Source organism: Dipodomys ordii, unplaced genomic scaffold (genome assembly GCF_000151885.1).
Source record: "Dipodomys ordii isolate 6190 unplaced genomic scaffold, Dord_2.0 Scaffold4, whole genome shotgun sequence".
NCBI lineage: Eukaryota > Metazoa > Chordata > Mammalia > Rodentia > Heteromyidae > Dipodomys > Dipodomys ordii.
In genome coordinates, this window is record NW_012267220.1 from 15,915,731 (window position 1) to 15,935,422 (window position 19,692).

A 19,692-nucleotide genomic window follows, 5' to 3' on the forward strand; every position below is an offset into this window, starting at 1 on the left:
CAGCACGACGTTGTGGAGCGTACCACTCTGTGCCTCCTCGCTGCTGGCTGGAAGCGCGGGAAAAGGAAGACTTCTTCCTGTTGAGTTGTTTGAATATTCTGAGGACTATTGATTGCTATTGATCGTAAATCACTCTTTGTCTTTTCTGATGCGCGTTCGAGCTCCTCTCGTGCCTTCCCGAAGCGAACTGGAATTGGATTCTCCCGTACCCATGGCAACGCCGCACAACAAAGGCCAGCCAGGGGAAGAACGCTCCGAAAGGACTGGGCAGCCATTCCCCGGGGTGCTCGTGCTTAGCGTAGAGCGCGCCCTCGCGGCTGCTGCAGCGGAGTTAATCCGGTCTGAAGGTGGGACAGTCTTATCTGGGTGGTCGGATCCAGTCCCCTTGGAAGAGGTGACCCCGCGGACACCAGGGGTCCCTTAAATACCTAGATACCTGGCGACTCGGTACCTCCCCAGCGACCATGAATTTGCCCACCGCCTCAGTCGGAGCATTCGTCTTGTACAGCATCCCATCCACGGCACGCTGGCCACACACCTTTTGTGGGGAACTTGCCATTCTCCACTCTTGTTATACTTCTGGATTGTAATACTTGTTGGGGAGGAGATCTATGCCTTTTGCAGTCTCAATTTTCCTACTGGGAACCCGCCTCGAAGGAGAGTTTGCAAAGCATCTGTTCAATGAGTGAATGGATGGATGGATGTGTGAACGCTGCTCAATAAAAATTTAGGAGAATTAAGTAGGGGAAAAACGTCAAAGGCAACCACTTTTCCTCCCTGCCTTCCTCTCTGGCTGACTTAATTGTATGCCCGACATTACATAGACCGGAATATGGTAAAGTAGAGCCAAAATTGCCCCCAGGGTTGCTACCCCAGTTGTGGGGTAGCAAACCATCTGTAGTCCCAGCTTGAACCAGTAGTTTAAATCCAACCTGGGTAGCATAAATAAGTCCCCCAAAAAGTAGTGAAGAAGAACCACAGTGTAGTGGGGAAATAGACTCCTTTTGTGTTGCACTTATTTTCCAGTCTACTAGATTTGTATAGTAGACCAAAACAAATTTCTTATGTTGGAGCTGTAAAACGATGACCCATTAGAAAAACCATGATGAAAACCTGACAGGAGATGAGCATGCTGCTATGATAGGATAAAGAAGTGAAAAACAAGCAGTCTGAAAGAAAGATCAGTGTTAATTGGGATGTGGGGACAGAGAAGGCACAAAAAAGAACCCGGATAACAAAAAAAGTGCAATAGCACTGTTGCTTATTACCCAACCTGAGAATTAGAACGAGAAGCCCAATCAGAGTGCCCTATCCAAGCATTTTGTCGGCCATGATGAGAGGATCTTTATTTGAAGGCTAGACCTTATTTTAAAAAACCACCCTGAAAAGGGGAGTAGGGTGTGTAGAATTTCAGTGGCAACATATATCACTGACTGCTAGTGGGCCTTGTGTACTTAAATCCTTAAGGCTTTGCATGGGCAATATAAAGCAACGAAACAATCTTTAACCAAGTACCACTGATGTTTAAAGTCTTCAAGTGTACTCGGTAGAGGAAGAGGTCTGATGGGTAGGGTATTTTTTTTTTTCTTAACTGAATCTACATTTGCCCTTTGATGCAGCAAATTAGCAATGATTCACACATAGATAAACCATAGTTGCAAATAGGTAAGCATATCAAGGAGCATGGAAACAGCTTACTTTGAACTCAGGTTCTTAACTTGTTTTGGAGGTAGAACAGGAGTTTGGCCAGGTGATATAGCCTTGATCTGTATCCAAGGGCCACTTACTGAGAATGGACTGTACTGTCATCTGTGCTCAAGTCTCCCTGTGAACTTCGAGTATCACCTACACTTACTGACCTACTTGTGCTCCATCCCCTTATTCTGAAAACGAGGATAATAGCAACAAAGTATCAATAGCAAACTAGGCCTCTAGGGAGAGTGCTTATCATTGGTCCTAGCATGAACTCCATAGGTCACTATGTTTGTTCACTAATGCATGCCTGGGCCCACATTGTAGTTTATGCTGAAAAAAAATAAGCATTGATATGAAAGTGTTATTAGCTCATTTGGCTTCCTTTTAAGAATGTATGTAATTAAAATATTAATTTCTAAAGTAATACTTGCACGTTGAATGTGATATTTCACCTTTTGTTTGTGAAATCATTTCTAAAGCAATCTCACTAGGGTCTGAGCTTTACATATTCCTAATTCATCACAAAGTGTTGTCTGTTTAGTTGTTTGTATTTTCATTTTGCCTAAACCACTGTCTTCTCCCTTCCTCATCCCATTAATGAACTAATGGTGCCAGTGACTCATTTCTTATATTCATTTAAATTTGAAAAGAAATCCCCCACATACTGCAGGGCAGTACTTATATGTGCTGTGCATTCTGAAAAGCTGTTATAAGTTTCAATATTATAGACAAATGTAGGATGTCAAATTCATCCCAACTATGCCTACTACATATAATTATGGTTTTAAAAATCTATATGAACTTCTTAAAGCATATCACTTATCCATGTTTCTACTACATGGTAGTAATTTTATTTCCAACAAATAATCAGAAGATGCTATCATACATGTTCCTTGGTAATTTGTATGCATTTCACATAGAGGCAAAGGCTGTCTTCTTGGTGATAATTTTGATTCCTGGTGTTATTCTCCACACAGCCAAGCAGATTCTTTTCCCAGTAGTTTGGGATACTATTATTATTATTAATTACATAGTTGTACATAGTGATTTTAATTCAACATGTCCATTTATGAGTATAATGTATTTTGTTCACTGTCACCCCTATTGTTTTATAGTAAATATTAGAAATCTTAGCTGAAAATAACTTGGGTTGAAATTTAGTAACCACTTTTTGGCTAAAGTTTTTCCTCTTATTTTCAGTGTAAAGCAATAATTTGTTTTAAGAGTTGCTGCCTAGCAGCTTTAAGGAAGCTTTAGACGTTGCCAGTTTAAGAAGCAATCATGCCTGCTGAAGGAGGGAAAACAGACATGGAGAGGATAGGCCTCTTCAGCGAGATGGAATACGTAACTGTTGGTGATAAATATGTATCATCATATAATCGTAAGTATATTTGGTAGCATATGGCTGAATAGCGAGTGTGTTCTGTAAAACAATTGTACTTAATATGTAAGGTAAATGCTATTTTAGTGGTCTGTGTATTACAGTACTGAGTTCTAACCAAGACAATACAGTTAAGAGACGACTTAACTTTCCAAGAGTAGGAAGCTCATTGTATTACTTCCTTGACTTTTCTTTGTTGTTCTCAAAAGTAATTTCATTTCTTTCCATAAAGGTTCCTAGGAAGTTTCTCCAAGAATATTTTGTTTTAAGATGGAATGGACATGAGACTATGCAAACAACATTTCCACTTGTATCCCAAAAGGCTCTCCATTACCACTTTCCTGAAAACTGAAATGCTAAATGAAAAAAGCTGAGGGAATTTATAGAAAAGTTATCATTAAAATGCCTAAATGTACACTTTGTATGTGTTAGTTAAATTTATTGACATCTAGAAATTATTGTGACAAAGAAAAATGCTCTGATATGGAAATATGTCAAGATAAAATGTGAAAATTTAAAAAACCAAGATAAACATTTTTTGCTAAGCATTAAAAATGACAAAAAGGCTATCCAATATTTACTCTGTCTGTGGAAGGGAATGGGGTGACCAAGTGCTAAAAGAAGGCATTGTCAAGATATTTGTATTATTGAATTTGAGTTGCATATTAAACGTATCACCTTTTGGTGATCCGAATTCACATGTTATTAACCACTTGAACTATGGGTTGTATGCACTTCAAAAAATGTTTTCCTATTTTAAGACTTCCCAAATTAAGCTGTCCCACATTCAAACTATAAATGTTCTAAATATTTACAAACTGCTTTTAAACCAAATTACTGGGATGCTAGTATTTTTTATACAAACACAACAATTTAAAAGTTTGTTCTGTTGATGAGCATTTGGGCTGTGTCTTGTTTTTGATGATTAAGCCCAGAAGTGCCCTCCTGCCTTGTACAATTAGTAAATGTTATTAAAGATCTATGAACCAAGCAGAGTGCTAGTGGCTCATGCCTGTAATTCTTGCTACTCAGGAGGCTGGCATCTGAGGATGGCAATTCAAAGCCAGCCTGAGCAGGAAAGTCCATTGAGACTTTTATCTCCAATTAATCACCAGAAAGTGGTGCTGTGGTAGAATGCCAGGCTTGAGTAAAAGAGCTCAGCAGACAATGCCTAGGCCCCAAGTTCAAGCCCCATGACTGACAAAAACAAACAAATAAAAATCTATGAACCATTCTTGTTCATAGGTGGACATAGCCCTCGTGTGTTCTGAGGATATCCTTAGGGGCAGAATCGCTCCAGTTTGGAGCTACACTGTTCTCTCCAGCCTGTATATTCTTACTGATCACACACAAACACTGTTTCCCAGTTGCTGGAGAAACATTGGGTTAGGTGATCCTTAAGTTCTCTTTTACCTCTAGAATTCAGAATGCGTAACATTTAATCCCACTTGTTCAGATAAAATCTCTTAGATTTTATAATTGTAACCCCTCTGTACGGTATTTTCACAATAAAAAAAAACAAAAAGAATCTCTTAGATTTTAATGCCTCCTTCCCTCCTCCCTCCCTCCCTCCATCTCTCTCCCTTCCTTCCTTCCTTCCTTCCTTCATTCTTTCCTCCCTCCCTCCCTCCCTTCTTTCCTTCCTTCTTACCTTCCTCCCTTGCTCCTTCCCTCCTTCCTTTCCTTTCTCTCCCTCCCTCCCTCCTTCCTTCCCTTCCTTCCCTTCCCTTCCTTCCCTTCCCTCCCTCCCTCCCTCCCTCCCTTCCTCCCTTTCTTCCTTGCTTCCTTGCTTGCTTCCTTCCTTCTTTCCTTCCTTCCTTCCTTCTCTTTTTTTCTGGTGTTGGGCTTGAACTCAGGACCTTGGACACTGTCCCTAGCCTTTTTGCTCAAGACTAACACTCTACCACTCAACTCACAGCTCCACTTCCAGCTTTTTGGTAGTTAATAGGAGAGTCTCTGGACTTACCTGCCTGGGCTGACTTCAAAACACCAGTCTCCGATCTCAGTCTCCCCAGAGGCTAGGATTGCAGGCACGAGCCACCAGCACCTGGGTTGTCAATACTTCATTTAACATAGATTTCAGTAGACATATTGAAACAGTGTTTATAGAGCTCAAACTCATAACTGTCCTCAATCACATTGGAAACTTTTCTGATATAAAAGATTTTTATGCCTTTAATTACTAAATTTCAAAATTACAATTTTTTCTTTGTTTTTAAAGGAGCATTTAATGAGGCTGCAACCAAAAATAGACAGATGCTACCTGGGGGATCCAAAGCAATATCAGCCCTCCAGGCAGGTTATTTTGATCCTCAGTTTTCAAGGATTTTTGAAGGTGAAGGCTATATAAATATGAATCAAGTGAGGAGACGGGCTATGATGGAAGAAGCCAAAAAGAATATAACCAGAGCCTTCATCCCCAGTAGCGGAGGGAAGAAGCCGTAAGTGTTCGGGCAGAAATGTCTTCAATACACTTTTTGCACTTTTTCCCATCTAACTGAAAAAACATGTATGTTTTTCTGTAGGACTTCCAAATGATAGTCCATATTTAGTGTGATTTGTAGGCTAGTTTGTGTATTGGGCAATTGAAGTTAGCAGGTAACTGGAAATATATTCCCATAATCATACTAATTTTTATTTTTATTTATTTTTATTTTTTTGTTGGTCGTGGGGCTTGAACTCTGGGCTTGGGTGCTGTCCCTGCACTCTTCAGCTCAAGGCGAGTGCTCTACTGCTTGAGCCACAGCGCCACTTCCATGCTAATTTTTAATTATCTTTGTCACTATTAGAGCATATGATAAAGCCAACTAAATGATGGAGATAAATTTGTTCAAGAACTTCGCAAGAGACAAATCAGGGGAAAAATTATCTTGGTTTATCACCTTTATATTCTTCATTACTTTTGTACTCAAGTATTTTAAAGATACAGATTTTAAAGATGGAATTAGGAGAAATTAAGAGGAATCTTTTTTGATGAAAAAATTAGTGTATAAGAAATACAGTATTTTTAAGTCACTGAGATGAGTGAATGAGGATGAATATGGTTAATGGAGTTTCTTTTTGTACATTTGAGAATGGAATGTTAAAATCTGTTGAAATTGTTTAAAGAAGGGGGAGGGGGCTAGGAGAGTGATCAGGGGGTGAAATCAATTACGATACATTGTTTTACATTTGTGGAAATGTCCCAATGAAATCCTCTTGTACAATTTAACGTGTGCTGATAAAAACAATAAAATCACTGTGATGATGCACTCTAGAGATTTAACAATAGTTTGACAGTTATTAATGCGAAAGTTTCTTTTTTTTAATCATTAAATGTCTTAAAGAGTAAGACTGGGTAGTCTATATTATATTATGTTATAAAGCTAAGATTTAGAATATCATTCATTCATACTATTGACTCTTTTGATTTAGAATTTATGATAGGATTGCTTAGTCTTATTTGGTGCTTACTTGCTATATTTTCTTTAATAGAAATACTTTTTTCCTCTTTTTTTTTCTTCCTTTTTTGGAGGTACTGAGGCCTGCACTCAAGGCGTTGCTCTTGGTAGGCTGGCACTTAACCACTTGAGCCTTCCTCCAACTCTTCTTTTGCTGTTTATTTTGGTGTTGGAGTCTAGCAAACTTTTCTGTCTGTGCTGGCCTCAAACTGTGAGTCTCTAGATCCCTCGGGCTTCTGAGCTAGCAATACAAGTGTGAAGCCCTGGCGATAGGCTCTTACTACGTTTCCATCATTCAGACTTACTTCTAACAAGCAATCTTGTCTTCTCTGCAAAAATTATGCTCTTTATTAGGAGTGAGTACATTTTCCATTGAAACTCTCCTCAGGGCTTAGTATTTTATTTTTCAATACTTTCAATAGGTGTGACTATTTATTTTAAATATTATTTTTGTTTCTTGAACTTCTTCATTTTTCTAGTTATAAATGTTGAACTGTGTTTCTTGTTTTTCCTTCAAGTTATTTATTGGTTGATGAATAACACAGTTAAATATCTCACATATCAAGTTGTCAAGATGTATAACAAAAAACTCTCCTCTATTTAGATATTCACTCCCATTTAATAAGGCAGTAAACATCTCATTATGTTAAGGTACATGACCACAAATTCAAGCATACATACACACAGATACACATTCCACCTCAAAAGTTAGCATATCATTCAATTTCTTATGCTGTGCTTCTTATTTAATATGCATAATTAAATGTTCACACTTAATTTTGGAACATTTCACTGAGAAGTTGAAGTTTCTTGGATATTTTTATTATACAATTTGGCCACATTTTAATATACATTTATCTAATAAAAATTGGAAAATTAAAATAACTTCAAGAGCTTGACTTTAGAGATTTGGTTGAGTTCTGCAAAAATATTTAGATCTTGGGCTTTTCTGAGACAAGTCTTGAAATCAGTCCTTTATTACCTTTGGAAACCAAATGATTAGATTTCAAATCACCAAATTTGGTATATTAGTTTGCTTCAGACATTACAAGCTTCATAAAAGTTTATAATACATTGATCATCAGTTATACAAAGTGAATATTCTTTCATCTTTTCCAGTTAATTTTTCTCTTATCACATTAAACATGTATATTATCTTTTCTCATTATGTATGATAACACATTACCTGTTTTTACCATAATTTTCAAAGATAATAGTTTTTTTTTCTGTTGGTCATGGGGCCTGAACTCTGGGCCTGGGCAGACTCAGCTCAGCAATTCAGCTCAAGGCTAGTGCTCTACCACTTGAGCCACAGTGCATTTCCGGCTTTTTCTGCTTATGTGGACTGAGGAATTGAACCCGGGCCTCATGCATGCAAGGCAAGCACTCTGCCACTGAGTCACCTTCCCAGCCCAAAGATAATAGTTTTAAATAGTCTAATATTTGAATGTAAAATTTTTCTTTTTTATTCTCTGCTTATAAGTATTAATTCCTCTTGCTTTAATTCAGAATACTATACCTTCAGTACATTTTACTGAGAGCCCTATTTAATTTATTGCTTTCTTTTAATTACCATAACATTTTTAGATTTTAGAAATTTCCTAAGCACATTGTTTTACTTGCATTATTTAGGTTCCATCATAAAATAAATATTCTCCTTATTATTGTTTTAAGAAGAGCTTAAATTATGTTCTGTTATTTTTCCAAGAGTTTCTATTTGCTAGCTTTTAAATTTCTGCAGAAAAAGGTTATTTTACTACCCATTTCATTTCTAATTTTTAAGTGTTGTATTAATATCAGAAAAATGAGAATTATATTTGCTCTTTTTAAACATTTTATTTTCTTGTAAAGATACTGTACAATGAGTACATTCCTTCTTGAGCATTGTTACCCCTTCCCTTCCCTTGTTCTCCCACTATCCCTTCCCTCCCTCCTCCCCCCACCCCTGTCCAAAGTTGTAAAGTCCATTTCCAATATACCGTCTTATATCATTGTTGCAATGGGCCATCCTGTCTCCTTGTTTCAATGTTTTGCTATTCCCCCTCCCCTCCCCAAATTAGACAAATGTATATACAAGATGCAGGATACCAACATCAAGTACAGTGATAACAGGAGATATACCACAGCGGGGAAGAACATACAAAGGAAACAAAAAAATCACATAGTACATTGAAAACAACAAGAACAAAGAAAGGACTTTTGTGTCCATATCTTGGGGTTCATTTCACTTAGCATCATCTTTTTTTTTTAAATTATGAAAATATGGTACAGAGGGGTTACAATTACAATGAGTACATTTCTTATCAAGCATTGTTGCCTCCTCCTTTGTTTCCCCTTACCATCCCTTCCCACCTCCCCCACCCACTATTCCCCCAGCCTCTCCTGTCCCTCCACCCCCACCCCGCGGCAAAGTTGTAAAGTTCGTTTTTCGACATAACGTCTTGTACATCTCATTGTTGCAATGGGTCCACCTGTATCCCTATTTAAACAATTTGTTTTTTCCCTTCCCTTCCACAAATTATACCAACATCAAATACAGTGAAAACAGGGGTTATACCGTGGGAGAGGGACATACAAAGCAACAAAGAAATACCTTATAAATATGTGAGAAACAATAGCAAGAAAGAAAAAAAAAACATTTGAGCCCTTATGGGGTTCATTTCGCCTAACATCAACTTATCTGACCTTTTCTGCTTGACTCAGATATATACTAGTTATTGCAAATAAGGGAAACCATGGGACCTATGTTTCTTTGGGTCTGGCTTACTTCACTTAATATGAATTTTCCAAGTCTTTCCATTTTTTAACAAATGGGGCCATGTCATTCTTTCTGATGAAGGTACAGAATTCCATTATCTTGATCCATTCATCTACTGAGTGGCACCTGGGTTGGTTCCATATCTTAGCTATGGCAAATAATGCTGCAATAAACGGAGTTGTGCTGGTAGCTTTAGAATGGCCTTGTTTGTGTTTCTTTTTGTCATTACTTCATTATTTTTCCATGTTTTACCTTTTAAATTATGTTTTCTTGTTGCTCAGTCTTTCTACTACTTGTAATAAACTTTTACTTATGGTAGTGACTTTGAATTGACACACAGATAATGGTAGTAACTTTGAATTGACACACTGATACACTAACTTATAATGTGCCTATATTTGTTCATTAAGCAATAACAATTTTATAACTAGATTAGCTTTCCTTTATTTGAAAAATTCATAGATACAAAATAAAAACTTGTAATTTGGTGGGATATAGAAAGTGTTTCCAAAAAGAGAGATGGATGATTTAAATAAGCAGCCCTGATATAGCCACTTACTCAACATCAAAGTATGGAGACAGAGATATTTTCTTCTTCATGATTATTTTATTCATATATACTTCCTACTGACAGATTTTATTTTTTATTAAGTATCATCATTGTTTTTTCCAGGTGCCAGTTACTCAGGAGGCATAGAACTGAAACTCATGATTCAAAGCCAATTGGGGCAGAAAAGTCCTTGAGACTCTTATCTCCATCTAATTGGGTAAAAGCTGAAGTGGAGGTGTGGCTCAAGTGGTTGAGCACGAGATTTGAGTAGAAAAGCTGAGCAAGAGCATGAGGTCCCAAGTTCAAGCCTCAGTACTGACAAAAAATCCATGAAACATTTTTATTATCATATATTCATTGCATATATTAATGGGTTCCAACAAATTCATACAGTGTGTATTGATCAATCCAGCCTCCCATTTTCTACCCTCCCCCAGCCACAGGCATTGAATACATTCTAAATGTAGAGACTTTCAGTGATTGCTTTAATCATGTTCTAGTTAAAGCTAGTCTAGAATTCTTTTTCACTGTAATATCCTTACATAATATTATTCCTCATTCCATTAAAAAATGTTGTCACCTATGATCATAAGTAGGAGTTAATAAAAATAGGCAATTAATGTTAATATTGTACCAAATTTATGTTTTCAGTACTGGGGTTTGAACCTGGGGCCTCTACTACTTAGCCATGCCTCCAGCCCTTTTTTGTACTAGCTGTTTGGCTTTTTGTCAGAACACATGGTTGGACAGTGAATCTCCTATTTTAGACTTCCTGTAGGAGCTTGATGACAGGTACACATCACCCTGCACAGCTTCTTCCACTGAGATGTAGTCGCCCAAACATTTTAGACCATTTTGGCCTGAACCATAATCTTTCTGATTTCATTCTCCTTTGTAGCTAGCTGATAGGTACACCTACTGCACTCAACAACTGGTGGAGACATGGTCTTGTGAACTTTGTACCCAGGCTGGTCTTGAACCATGATCCTCTTGATCTCTGCTTCCTGAGTAGCTAGGATTCTAGGTGTGAGCCACTGGAACCAGGTTTGGTTTAAAAAAATTTAACATAAATGTATGGTATTTCATTTTTGTAGACTATTTCATTAATGTAAAAACTTGTTTATTTAAGTGGTAACTTGGAAATTAATATGATTGTTAATGCATTAATTATTCTTTCAAATTTATAAAAAAATGTAAAGAAAACATTTGATAAAACAGTGCTGGGTAATAAATTGTTTGATTATATAACTTAGATGTAATCAAACAATGTTATGGTTTTTTCTGTCCAACAGTAACATTTTGAACTATATATTTTGAAAGTATACTTTTCAGAATAAATCATTTGTTAACCAACTTGCCTAAAAATGCCTAAAAAGTCATCTAAAAACACTAAAATTCTGTTTATAGGCTACTAGACAAATGGGAACCATCCTAATAGCCTAGATTATGATATTTTATATGTAAAGTTTTATTTATGTGGAACATTTGAAACATACATTAAAAAATCAAAAGCATATCTCAAAATGTGTGACGTTAGCCGGGCACTGGCTGCTCAGGAGTCTGAGCTCCGAGGATTGCAGTTCAAAGCCAGCTCAGACCTTGAGACTTTTATTTCCAGAAAAAGCAGGAAGAGGCACTGTGGCTCAAGTGCTAGAGTGCTGGCTTCGAGCACAAAGAAGCTCAGGGACAGTGTCCAGACCCTGAGTTCAAGCTTCAAGACTGGCACAAAAGAAAAAATTGCCTTTGAAAAATTAGGAAAATAGATTAAAGTGAACAGAAAGAGGTTCTGGTTTGCTTACTAGAGTCAAGTGGGCCAATCCCTTTATATACCTTTTTAAAAAAAATCAGTATTTGAAACATTTTCAGTGAAATATTTAACCTCTTCATTTTTCCAAACCAACCCCATTTTTCATGAAGGTGTGGATTGGGAAGTTACTATGGAACAATAGGTGGTCCAATCCCATTCTTCAGTGCACAGGCAAAACCTAAGGATAAGTATGAACCACCTGGAAAGAATTTATACACAAACCCAGGAAAGAAAGGAACTGGATATGGGTAAGGCACTCTGCATTGCTTTATGTATTTGTTTTGAATTTAAAAAAAAACCCTGTATAACTCACCATTGCTTATTTTCCCTCCTTTAGCTATGCAAATGTGACAATAGGCAAGCAATTATCACACTCTGCTGATTTTTATGATGAGGCGAAAGTAAATTATAAGGTAAAATAACTTGTAACTTTTCAAATCTTATTGTCTGACTTTGAAGATTTACTTGTGATCAGACTGTTTGGTTTCATCTCTTTGTATCACTGAGGCAATAGTAGATAGGCGCTTATAAATTGGTAATCATTTTAATTTTCCTGTTGGGAGTTTTCTGGTTTTGCTTTAGATCCTGTCTGTTCTTTCCAGGATGAATTTGTATCTCCTGCTGTTGTTGTTCACATCTGTCTTGAATTTCTCTGAACTAGCTGTAAGTCTGTTAACTTGGCCGGATCCAGTTTGTTTATTTGCTTTTTAGTGGAGTCATGTCTAAATCTGCAGCCTCGTCTCTACCACATGTCTTATATCTTATGCTTAGGAACATAATGGCAAATTTCCCTACTTTGCCTTATTAGTAATATTCAGGCAGGCACTGGAAGCTTTGGCCTTGTTGAGTGCTGTATATTTTTGTATTTTTATATTCTTGGGTTGTACTTTGGAAGGTAGTTAAATCACTTAAATGTTTAATATTAAGTGGGACAAGAGCTGGGCTAGATCTAGGGCAAATAATTACTAATGAGGCAAAACTTTTTGGGGTATTTTATTCCATACCCTGTGAATCATGAAGTTTCTGCATAGCTACTGAGATCTCTCCTGAACCCAGCTCTGTGTCAGAACTAGACACCGTTACCACCCATTCTTTCAGAAGGATCTTTTCTCTGTGTTCAGTACTCACTGAGGAGTCTAGTTCAGGTGTCATTATAAAATATACCATATTTTCTGATAACAATAATCACACTGAGTAAAAACACAATCCTTAAATATTAACCTAATAATAACATGCATCAGAATCATTAAGGGTGTCTTCAAATTGATGGAACATACAGAATATATTTATAACTTAAATAGCTTAAAAAGTGATTCCTATGAAATCTAAATTTGAAATATGCTATGCCCAAAATATACATAGAATAAATGGTCAGTACCACTTGGTGATATGGGATGGAGAGGGCAGATGCAAAGAACTGGTCAAAGTCTTGCAGAGTGGAGAAAGGAACAGGGCACAGAGGAGCAGGGAAAAAAAATCTTAAAAGGATTGAAAAAAAAATCTAAAAGAAAATTTTGGTCTGTGCCAAGGAGACCTAGGGTTTCTCCTATTCCATCCTGTAATGTTTTCAGAGTGTCTGCTTTGACTCCGAGGTCTTTGATCCATTTGGAGTTGATTCTGGTGCAGGGTAATATATAAGGGTCTAGCTTTAGTTTTCTACAAATAGTTAACCAATTTTGCCAGCACCATTTACGGAAGAGGCTGTCTTTCTTCCATTCTATTTTTTTAGTTTCCTTATCAAAGATTAGATGGCTATAGGTCTGTAGGTTCATTTCTGGGTTTTCCATTCTATTTTATTGGTCCTGAGGTCTGTTCTTGTGCCAGTACCAAGCTGTTTTGATTACTATGGCTTTGTAGTAGAGTTTGAAATTTGGTATTGATATTCCTCCAGCACTGCTCTTTCTGTTGAGGATCATTTTTGCTATTCAGGGTCTTTTATTGTTCCATATGAATTTTTTTTGCCTCTTCTATTTCCTTGAAGAATGAGGTTGGAATATTGATAGGTATCACATTGAATTTGTACATAGCTTTGGGAAGTATTTCCATTTTCACGATGATCTTTCCAATCCAGGAGCATGGGAGTTTTTGCCACTTTCTAAGTTCTGTTTTGATTTCCTTTTTCAAGTTTTTAAAGTAAATGGTGCTGGCAAACTACTTGCTGGTTAACTACTTGTAGAAAACTAAACCTAGATCCTTATATATCACCCTGCACCAGAATCAACTCCAAATGGATCAAAGACTTCGGAGTCACAGCAGACACCCTGAAAACATTACAGGATGGAATAGGAGAAACCCTAGGTCTCCTTGGCACAGGCCGAAATTTTCTTAATAGAAACCCAGAAACACAAGAAATCAAAGAAAGGTTGGACAAATGGGATTGCATGAAATTGCAGAGCTTCTGCATGGCAAAGGACATAGCTAGCAAGATTAATAGAAAGCCCACAGATTGGGAGAAGATTTTCACTAGCCATACAATGGACAAGGGTCTCATATCTAAAATATATCTGGAACTCAAAAAATTAAATCCCCCAACCATAAATCTTCAAAGAAACAACTGCCCAAGAAATAAGTGGGCTAAAGACTTAAAGAGAAACTTCTCTGAAGAGGAAAGAAGGATGGCCAATAGACACATGAAGAAATGCTCAACCTTCCTAGCCATAAAAGAAATGCAAATCAAAACATTGAGATACCACCTCACCCCAGTTAGAATGGCTATAATCAAGAACTCTAATAACAACAGATGCTGGAGGGGATATGGACAGAAGGGAACCTTACTGCATTGTTGGTGGGAGTGTAAACTTGTTCAACCACTTTGGAAAGCAGTATGGAGGTTCCTCAAAAGACTCCACATAGAGCTCCTCTATGACCCAGCAATCCCACTTTTGGGCATTTAACCAAATGTTCACAAACAAGACCACACTAAAGCTACCAGCACAACTATGTTTATTGCAGCATTATTTACCATAGCTAAGATATGGAACCAACCCAGATGACCCTCAGTAGATGAATGGAGCAAGAAAATGTGGTATATATACACAATGGAATGCCTCCATCAGAAAGAATGACATTGTCCCATTTGTTAAGAAATGGAAAGACTTGGAAAAAATTATATTAAAGTGAAGTAAGCCAGGCCCAAGAAACATAGGTTCCATGGTTTCCTTTATTTGCAATATCTAGTATATGTATGAGTCAAGCAGAAAAGGTCAGATAAGTTGATGTTAGGGAAATGAACCCTAGGATATGTATTCAAATGTTTTCTTTCATGCAATTGTTTCTAACACATTTATTAGATTATTTCTTTGTTGCTTTGTATGTGTCTCCCCCACGGTATAACCCCTGCCTTGGTATTGGTATAATTTGTGGAGAGGAAGGGAAAAACAAATCCTTTAACTAGGGATACAGGTGGACCCTTGCAACAATGAGATGTACAAGTCGTTATTTCGAAAATGAACTTTACAACTTTGGTGGGGGGTGGGGAGGAGGATTGGGTAGGGGGACGCGGGTGGGGAGATGGGAAGGGATGGGAAGGGGAAGCAAAGGAGGAGGCTATAATGCGTGATAAGAAATGTACTCATACATGCAGATAGGAAGACAAAAATAGATTCCTTGTCAAAGTATGCAGCAATTTGAGAACTTTGGCTTCCTCTTTTGGTACCTTTAGAACCAAGACTCACCAAGCACCATCATTTAGGCTATTAGAACACATATTCTGTACCTGAAATTTCTTCCTCTTCTTCTAACTGAATAATGGCTTTTAGAAGGCTAAGAGAACACAAGGTGATCTGTATATTTATATTGCATCTGAAAGCACAATTCAAGGGAATTCTGGTCTTCCCTACTCTCCCTCCCCCCAACTGAGGGATCTAATTTATACCCTGATATCCACAGCTTTCGGTCACCCCCATTGTGGTGTTTGTAAGTTCAGGCATATTCAAGTTGATTTAGAATTGGAATGATAGAAGATCCAGTCTCAGACCCCATCTGTTCTTTGAATTTTTTTGTTTTATTTTTTAATTTTTTGTCTTTTTTGGATTCCTCCTTTCTCTTGATTATCCATTTCACAAGCTGTCTTGTTGTGAACATGATTGTAGTGCTTTGCCAGCTGAGCTCTCCCCACGTGGGAAGACAACGTGAAAGGTTTGAAAAAAAATACTGAATTCTCTTCTGGCAGTGTGGGTTGTCGTATTTTTGTCTTCTGATCTACGTGTATGACCTAAGTCAGGTGAATTATGCTTGGTTTACTTTTAACATTTTTTTAATGCAGTCTGTTATGCACTGTGGTTTCAGATGGGCAATAATTTGTACAATGGTTTATTCCCAAGTATGCCTTAAGCAGAACAAATGTGTTTTTCTATATAGTTCTTTGCCTTAGTAAATATGTAATATAAATTTAAGCAAACTTCTATTTTGTATATTTGTAAACTACAAAGTAAAAAAATTGAACATTTTGTGGAGTTTGTATTTTGCATACTCAAGGTGAGAATTAAGTTTTAAATAAACCTATAATATTTTATCTGAAAAAAGAAATGTATTCATTATCTTGCCCATGTAATTGTAACCCCTCTGCACAGTATTTTCACACACACACACACACACACACACACACACACACACACAAATCCAAAAGAGCTTTGGGTAGTGGTCCTACTAGTGAAAATAATTTCTCTCAAGTAACTATTTGAGATTTCAGTTAAATTCAGTTTGTTGAATGATAAAATGTCAGCAATGTTAATTTCTTAGATGTCTTTATATGTGTGTGTGTGTGTATGTGTGTGCGTGTGTAGAGTTCAAGTTACAGGACTTGAACTCTAGGCCTGGGCACTGTCCCTGAGCGCTCTAGCTCAAGGCTAGCATTGTACCACTTGGGCCATAGCACTGTTTCTGGTTTTCTGGTGGTAAAATTGGAGATTAGTGTCTCCCGGACTTTCCTGCCCGGGCTTGCTTTGAACCGCGATCCTAAGATCTCAGCCTCCTGAGTAGCTAGGATTACAGGCATGATCATTTGGGCCTGGCTAAAATATATAGTGAATTTTTTGGGGTGGGGGTCCGGTTGTGGGGCCTGAACTCTGGGCCTGGGCGCTGTCCCTCAGCTCTTCAGCTCAAGGTTAGCGCTCTACCACTAGAGTCACAGAGCTACTTCCGACTTTTTCTTTTTGCTTATGTGGTGCTGAGGAATTGAACCCAGGGCCTCAGGCATGCAAGGCAAGCGCTCTACCACTGAGCCACCTTCCCAGCCCCATTTAGTGAATTTTATAAATAATTTGTTTTCATGTAAATTATTTTGCTAGTTTATTAACAGCTAGCAATTTTTATACTTAGTACTGTCCTACAAAAAGATTGCAATGTAAGTACAAAATAAATCTTTGTTTTACTTGAGCACTAAGTAGCTAAAATCTTGTAATATGAAATAGATACAAGGTAAAAATAAAGCTTTTTTGTTGTAATAAAATGAATTTAACTGAGGATGTAATATATATACTGGGTGCTTTAGATCCATAATTTTATCTTATTCTTCACAACATATTAATGGGTGGGGAATAGTCTCATTTACAATTATAGAAGATGTAACACTATAAAAGTTAAGTAACTTTCTAAAATTCTCTGAGAAATCCTTAAAAAGCAAGAAGGAACTGGGATTTGAACAGTACACAAGAGACCAATCAAATTTTTTAAATAGAATTAATATTGCCCAGAAAGTAAAGCTTTGATCCGGTAATACATTCTATGCTTCAAAACATGTACACACCAAACAAATAAGACATATACTTCTTCAGAGATTGCATATTTTTCATTTGTAAAACAAAAATTTAAAAGTGTATTCAGCAATATATGTCATAGAACCTATATGTTTATATTAAAATGTAAATGTATTTTATTCTAAATTATTTTCAGATTGCAATACTTACGCTGTGTAATTTCATTCAATTTATAGAAACACATAGAGGACCACCACCGTTTGATGAAGGGGGCTCCATTCAAGTTAAATCTTTACCCAAAGGATTACTTTGATGTTAATCCTTACTTATTTGAGAAAACTTTGCCTCCAATCAAAAAAGAAGTGAAAAAAGAATTACTTTCAGGTGCTTTTAAACCCTCTTCTCCTGGGAAAAAAGTAAGTAAAATTCATTTTAATCAATTCATTTTTCATTTTCAATAATTACTTTTCATTACTTGTACAAAAGGGTTGCTTTTTTATATCCTCCTCCTCCTCCTCCTCCTCTCCTGGGGTTTAAGTTCAGGGCCTGGGCATTATCTCTGAGCTTTTTTTTTTTTTTTGTCTCAAGGCTTAAGATTTTACCAGTTGAGCCACAGCTCCACTTCTGACTTTTTGGTAGTTTATTGGAGATAAGAATCTCATATACTTTTCCTGCCTTGGTTGGCTTTAAACCACAAGTCTCAGATATTAGCCTTCTGAGTAGTTAGGATTACAGAAGTGAGTCACCAGAGCCTGGTTTCAGTTGTATCTTTAAGTAATTGTACAAAGGGGTACATTCAACAAATCCATTTATAAATGCAGTACATCTTGATCAGTATCACTGGTATAAAGGAGTTTCAATTCAACATGTCAGTTTATGAGTACAATGCATCTTGATCAATGTCATCACTTCCAGCATTCTTCCCACCTTTCCCAGCCCTGTCCATAAAGAATAGCTTTTGTAAAATGTGAAACCAACTCAATAGACTACCAAAATATGAAGGAAATTCTTCAAGATCTAATTGTGCAGAAGCATTTCACAAAATCCCATGAGACAGTCTATTTTTTCTTGGTAGCCTGGTGGAATGAAGGCTGGAACATTTGACCCATATCCGTCACATTCTGTTGAACCAGCTGTGGTTAAATTCAGAAAGGAGCCTGTCGGAAAAAGTGAGAAGATTTTCCATCCGCCAAATGGACCAAAAAGCAGACCAATTGAAAGTATAGTGGCTTTGAATGTCAAAAGGTAGGAAGATCTTTTACTTGTCTCAACAATCAAGGTGTCTACCTTTTATACTTCAAAGAAATCTTTTATTTCCCATAATTCTTCTTCTTAAATTATGCTTTCTGACTTTATGTGTGTATGTATATATGTATCATCATCATCATCATCATCATCATCATCATCATCATCATCATCATCATCATCATCATCATTATTTTGCTTGTCCTGGGGCTCAAACTCTGGGATTGGACTCTGTCCCTGAGCTTTTGCTCAAGGCTAGTAACCACTTGAGCCACAGCACTATTTCTGGCTTTTTCTGTGATTAATAGTGGAGTCTCACAGACTTTCCTGCCCAGGCTAGCTTTGATCCAGGATCCTCAGATCTCAGCCTCCTATGTAGCTAGGATTACACGCATGAGTTACTGATATATCTGACTTTAATAAAGATGAAGGTTTTAAGTTGACAAGAATATTTTGTTTGTGGGCTGAAGATGTGTATAGCTCAGTGGGAGACTACATGTTTCGCATGTATAACATGTCAAGGTGCTGGGTTAGATATTCACAACTATAAAAGGAAGGAAACATTTTATGGATAATTAGCATGCTAGAAAATTATGAGAATGTTAACAAATTATGAGAGGACACAGATTTTTACCTATAAAATATAACTATAAAACTATGTGTTATTTTCTAATTGTAGAACACTGAATACAAATAATTACAAGACTGCTTCAGTACAGCCCTATTAACTGGAAGACAAGTAGCTTTTAGATCCTGACGACCAGTGACTCCTTATGAAGAGCTAATTGTTGGAAAAAAAATACAAAATGTGGAACAGATAGCTCAAGTATCTCAAAGAAATTTCAACCTGAAACTCTGATATTCTTTTTGATTTCAATACTATCAATTAATAAATAGTATTTGCTAATAATTGAAGTGGGCTTTCTGACTTATGTCTTTAGATCTATATTTCTAAGTAGAATATGCTATCTAGTAAATGTTGAAATGTAGCCTATCATTTTTAAGGAGTTTTAGTTTTAAGAAATTGTAAGGGGGATGGGAGGGGCAGTGGTAAGGATCGGAGGTGAGAAAGTGCACAGCAAATTCTTAAGTTGCTTATTCTCCGAGGCATTTTAAATAG

General features: G+C 36.9%; 1 protein-coding gene across 1 annotated transcript; it reads left to right on the forward strand.

Moving 5' to 3' along the window:
- The first annotated feature begins 277 nt into the window (after positions 1–277).
- LOC105992316 (chromosome unknown open reading frame, human C4orf47) lies at positions 278–19,372 on the forward strand. The gene is made up of 8 exons (XM_013025148.1): positions 278–347; positions 2,896–3,076; positions 5,298–5,517; positions 11,742–11,879; positions 11,969–12,044; positions 17,564–17,743; positions 18,403–18,572; positions 19,252–19,372. Exons 2-8 carry the CDS (start codon positions 2,977–2,979, stop codon positions 19,298–19,300), a joined length of 933 nt encoding a protein of 310 aa, XP_012880602.1. The 5' UTR covers positions 278–347; positions 2,896–2,976; the 3' UTR covers positions 19,301–19,372.
- The last annotated feature ends 320 nt before the right edge of the window (positions 19,373–19,692 follow it).